General features: G+C 26.6%; 1 protein-coding gene across 1 annotated transcript in view; it reads right to left on the reverse strand.

Annotated features, from left to right (window-relative positions):
- LOC124420503 overlaps window positions 1-4745 on the reverse strand; it is a 61317-nt gene extending 56572 nt beyond the window's left edge. Inside the window, exon 1 of the mRNA XM_046953471.1 lies at window positions 4662-4745. Within this exon, the coding sequence (XP_046809427.1) occupies window positions 4662-4745 (84 nt within the window). The remainder of the gene's footprint in view (window positions 1-4661) is intronic.
- Window positions 4746-6000: the final 1255 nt, after the last annotated feature.

Consider the following 6000-nt stretch of genomic DNA (forward strand, 5'->3'; position numbering starts at 1 on the left):
AAAAAAATCCACCATTTTAACATACTGACTGGTGTAGGGTATCATATGGTCGCCAATGTCCGACTATAAATTCATACTTGTTATTATTGAAAATAATTGACATTTTTTACACACTACTCACTGGTCGACCATGACCGACTATACATTCTTACTTGTTACTACTATAGATTTGTTGGTATTACAAAATTTGATTTAATATTATCAATATATTTCTATTACATTTTACAGTGGGTCAAAACTTTAATATTTTTTAAACGATTGCATTGTTTACATAAAATTTTGAATACATATATATGCATAACCCATCATTATTAGTTCCAATATCATACTAGAAACAGCACGGACCAGGCACCCATTGAAGCTAATAATATTGCGATAATACAACTGAGTAAAAATATAGTACATGAGTAAAGTACAATATATATTGGATTTTAAAAACATATAAAAATCCAGCTTTAAGGCCCGGTCGGTCTAGCTTTAAATTGTTTTTTTTTCTGAATTACAAATACATGCAATTCGAAGATCTAGCTAAATCCATTATAATTTTATACATATTTTTTTTAATTGAATATTTAATATTTATTATTGTTATTTTAAATATTGTAATTTGTTTACAATTCTACACTTAAACCTATACATACATAATGTGAAACAAATAATAATAATAATAATAACAATAATAAAGCAGATATAATTAATAATGCAAAATTATAAAACCATTTCATAATAATTTCATGATGTATTCAATATGAATATAAAATCTATGTGTAGTTATTTAAAAGAAATTCTTAAATTTTTCATAATTTAATAGTTAAATATTTGTTATTGAATTTTTGTGATTTAATTAAGGAAAATATAAAAATGGCGAGACACAACTACATACTAATACATACTACTCAGTACTGTCTCATCATCATAAACATAAAGTTTAATAGTTCAAAAACACTTTTTCTGCATTTTTGCTTGGGTTATTTTGGGTACACTCTTACATACATACATAGAACATATTAAAAGGACAATAATGAGAGAATGGAGAGAAATTGAATGAACGAACGAACCTTTCAATAAAAGTAATTTGTGGGAAAAAATGTTTTAACGTTACCTTAAGCTTTGGGGGACCCCAAAAACTAGTATATATTTATATATAATATATCTATGAAAATTATAAAAAGAACCTCAACGACCCAATGATGCCCTATTGAATAACAAATAATAATAATCTATAATCTAGCCAATGGACTAGAATAATACAAGGATTTTAATGCCTAATAAAAAAGTAAAATTTTTAAGATCTTGTTTCTTTAATTTTGTACTTTTATACCTAAAAAAGTACTTTTTTGATAAAAATAAGTACTAATTAGAAATTTTAATTCCGAAATTGTTAAAACTATCCAAATGATATATTTGATCCGTTGTTATACTGTAAAATGAAATCAATTACCTTACAAATAATATTACTAAACCTGAATATACTGCCTATTATAGTGGTGTAGAGTTTTCAAAGTAGTGGTGGCAGGAGTTTATAACTGAACATGTGTCATATACATATACATATGTATGTGTATATTAAGTATGTTTATAAAAATGAAATAAATAATGATAATGACAATGATAATGATGAAAACCCACAAAAAAATACATTCTTATTTTTTCTCGTTATCCTCCTAGATGTTTCTTTTTTCCTTTATTTTTTATTATTATTTGCTTTCTAACTAAAAGGATATTAAAGCATATGACATTTAAATTTTAACATACATACACTTATATGTGTATTATACATATGCGTTTGTGTGTGTACCTTCAATAAGATTTTATTTTTCTTGGTTGTTTCTAGTATGTAAGTATGTATTTGTTTTCCTTTTTTTAAGTATGTTTTGACTACAAATAAAAGCTTAACAAAAAAAGGTCTCTAACAAATAGTCTTAAAAATATATTTACTATATACTACTTAAACGTATTTACATCTACCCAGCAGTTTTGTATGGAATATACCTTTTTTTCTTAAATTTTAACTAGTTCTTTGACTAGAAAATGAAATTTTTAAAGTATTTTCGAATATAGTTATTTACAATAGACTCATCGGACGACAGGGTATTCATAGGGCATTCACATCTACTTGTATAGAGACCTAAGTACATATTAAATGTATACATCTTACATACATATGTATGTATTATACGTTTATGTACATACATACGTATGTATAAGTAGCTATTCATATAGTGGAAATAAACTTCGACCTTTTTAGATTTGTCCTAAAAATGTTATTAAGACGACATTTTAGGCATTTTCTCCCGTAATCATTTTGCATATGACATAAACTCACCACATATATATATGCACCATTTAAACTAGCATAAAAATACTAAATTTAAAAGAAAGCAAAAAAAAAAAACAAAAGTAACCAAAAGAAATAAATGAAAATCTAAATTGTTTCTTTCTGCTAGTTAAATCGTCTGCACGTATAACAAAAAATTATACTTATTATACTTAAATTTTGCTTGGTATTTTAATATTAAGGGAAACTAAATGTTATTACTTTAAAGTTATGAAAATGTACAGACATAAACAACTTTAAGATCTTGGCTGTAGAATATAGTTTTTTGTTATACACCTGCCTTCCTGACACTTAGGAGGAAGGTATTCAAGAGAAAATTTATATAACAAATATAGAAAATTATGAGAACCTAGATGAGAAGCATTGCTAGGGAAAGATTTTATTAAGTTAATTTTGTAGATTTTTTCAGCATAAAAAACAAGTAGGAAAGTATGGGCATGGTCGACAATATAATACCCTACAAAATGAGTATATCTTTAAAATTTTTATATTTCATAAAGAAACTTTTATGTTGAATTTCACCTAAATTCCAAAGTATTTATGCAATTTATTGATAAAAAAAACAAAATTTTCTAAATGAGGCTTTATATAAAATATAGGTCAAGCATGGGCCGGCCCTCATTAAATTTGGGAAAAGGGTATAATTTTAAATAACAGTTTGTTTTGATGAGTTTCAATGCGATACAAATGGTTAACAGTCAATTTTGACGTTTAAGACATTTTTTCAAGAGTGGTTTGTATAAGGGCCGATCACTACGAAAATCTGCAGTGTCATTTATACTTATATAGAACTTATTTGTGCCATTTTTAGAGAGATAATAGTATATTTGACGTAATTATGGCATAAAAAGCTCAAATCGGGAGGTACGGCTGTATGCCAAAAAAAATTAGCTTGTTCCAAATTTCATCAAAATTTCTTGAAAATTGCGGCCTGTAATTTGCGCACATGGTTTACATGGACAGCCAGCCAGCCGGACAGATGGACGGACATATCTTAATCGACTCAAAAAATGATTCTGAATCGATCGGTATACTTTAATGTGGGTATTGGAACAATATTTTTTTGTGCTACAAACATCAGCACAAACGTATAATAGCCTTCCAACTATAGTTGTGTACCAAAGTTCACTTCTTAGCACCTAAAAACGTCTTTTGAAAAGGTTCCTTTTTCAATTTCTAGTTTAATTTGCTGTTTTCTTTGTGATTTTATAAACTAAATATATTGTTAAAGAGAAGAGGGAATAAATATGTAGTTGTTTTGAATTTGGACTTCATGAGTCCACTGAGGAAGCGGAAAGAGATTCCCAAAGTTGTTCACCTCGGGTTTGATCCTTTTAAAAGGATCATATTTAAGTTTGTGCTCCAATGTCAAAATCTGCTATTAAGTACTACAAACCCTCGTCGTAGCAATATATTATTTCTTTTAAATTTGCATTTAAAACTTCAATTTATTTTTTATTAAAAGAGGACCCAAATATTTTTAGACTGATATCCATGAATATATAACATGTCTACCTTGTATTTTCCCTTATAATGAGTAAATTCTCAAATAACTGAATCGGATATTATAATTTAACATAGTAAGTAGAACCAAAATCCAGTGTCAAATTTATCATATATATTAGAATGATTTATTACTATTAAATAATTTTATGACAATTTTTACATTTTAAAGCAATTTTAGTTTTATCTAGTTTCCTTTCCATTTTCTTAACAACAATCAGATGCAATATAGTTATGGTTGTGTAATAACATCGGTTACCTTCCTCTTAAGATCCAAATAACATTAAGCATTTTTTGTATAATAAATTATAAATTAAGTTTTTTTACATGCTTCAGTTTTCCAAATTCTAATAAATAATTTAAAAGAAAAACTTATAAACACCCTACCAAAAGCATCCTGGCAGACAGAGGGACAAAATATACATATAACAAACAAGGCCATAAGGCGATAAAGAAACAACTGAGTGGGCAGGGGTTTATGAATAAAAGGATAAATAGGAAAACAACATCAGAAAGTTGAAAACACCAAAATATAAAAGAAATAAGTCTTTTCAGGGACAAATATTGGTAGACAAGAAATAAGAAAAGAAAACAGAATAACACTGCCATAAGTATGACACCAAAAACACTACAACAACAATTGACAATGTTTTTTTTTTCAACAACTTTGAATAACTAAAATGTTAAAGAAGCGAAGACGAAAAGCTACCAAAATATATTTAAAAGAAGAAACAAAAAAACTCAAGAAAAGGAATATCTTAAATAGCAAATAAAAGACCAAAAATTCTACTCTTCGAATAACAACAGGAAAAGGATGTACGAGGCTGTTGGTGGATGTGGTGTATGTTTTGGCAGCGATAGCACTACCACTGACAGCAGCAGGAACAACAGAACCAGCAGCCATCAGTGAATAGTAGTAGTAGTAGTAGCAAGATGTTACTTTTCAAATAGCATCATTATCATTCGTATGATGTGCCATGAATAAAATATTAAAGATTACTTTTTCTCAAAATTATTTGTTTTCCCTTTAAATGGTTTTTCGTTAGACATCATTACAATAAATATTGTTCATTGGTCAATTATAAAAGGTTAAATTGAATTATTATTTTTTTAAGTCTAAAAAATATATTGACAATAAATTGTTTTCAATATAATTGCAATAATTTATTATTGCATTTCTTTAGAAAATATATAAAAAACATATTTTTTTAAATGAAAAACGCAGCTCATTATGTACTAAAAAGGGTTAAAAAACAAATAAATATTAATTATAAAAAAATATGTTTGAATTTAAATTAGTTTCGGAATTCTTGGTAATTTAAAAATGTTTTTCATTAAAATAATAAAATAAATATTATTTTAATTTGCTGTAAATCAGTTTGGTAATTTAAACCAAGTTTTCCGTTATGAACTTTACACTTTAATCAAATTGTAATTAATAAAAAACATTTTTTTAGTTTCGTCTTTTTCTTTTATTCTAAAAAAATGTTATCTATATTACGAAAATACACATTATGAGTCGATTTTTTGAAGAACTAATATTTTATTACATTACAAACATCAGCACAAAAGCATCATAACCTCTTCATTATATGGGAGTAGGTTTGAACTACTGAAATTTTAATGTTTTATAAAAAAAATATGTCTAATAACTTAATTTCATTTCATTTCTGGGATTTGATGTTAATGTTTCTAAAGAAGTTAAGAGTAAGTGGAGTTAAGGGAAGTCAGCTAAAATATCTATTGAATTGTATGGACTTATCTGCATTAGCTGCACGTTTGGCATAAAATCAGTATAATTTTTATTTTTTGCATTCAAGAGCGTATTTTCATTTTTTTTTTTTTTTTTTTTGAGAGAGGGAAAAAAGTAGAAGAATTGAAATAAAATTTAAATTATGTTGTACATGTGCAATTGCATTGTTCCTTTGTGAAGTAGCAAAATGACAGCCAAAGATTGTTCAAACACTCAAACACACACAAACACATGTAGTTGTAAAGAAATAGATATTTGTAGTTTCTTAAAATTCAATTCAAGCACGGAATAAGGACGTGTTTTCTTCTAGACCACAACTACAATTACCAAAAAGCGTGTGTGTATATTTATACATAGGAGTATTGTATATTAAAAGTAGTGGAATTCCTATTATATTGATAAAATA

Source organism: Lucilia cuprina, chromosome 6 (assembly GCF_022045245.1).
Source record: "Lucilia cuprina isolate Lc7/37 chromosome 6, ASM2204524v1, whole genome shotgun sequence".
Classification (NCBI taxonomy): Eukaryota; Metazoa; Arthropoda; class Insecta; order Diptera; family Calliphoridae; genus Lucilia; species Lucilia cuprina.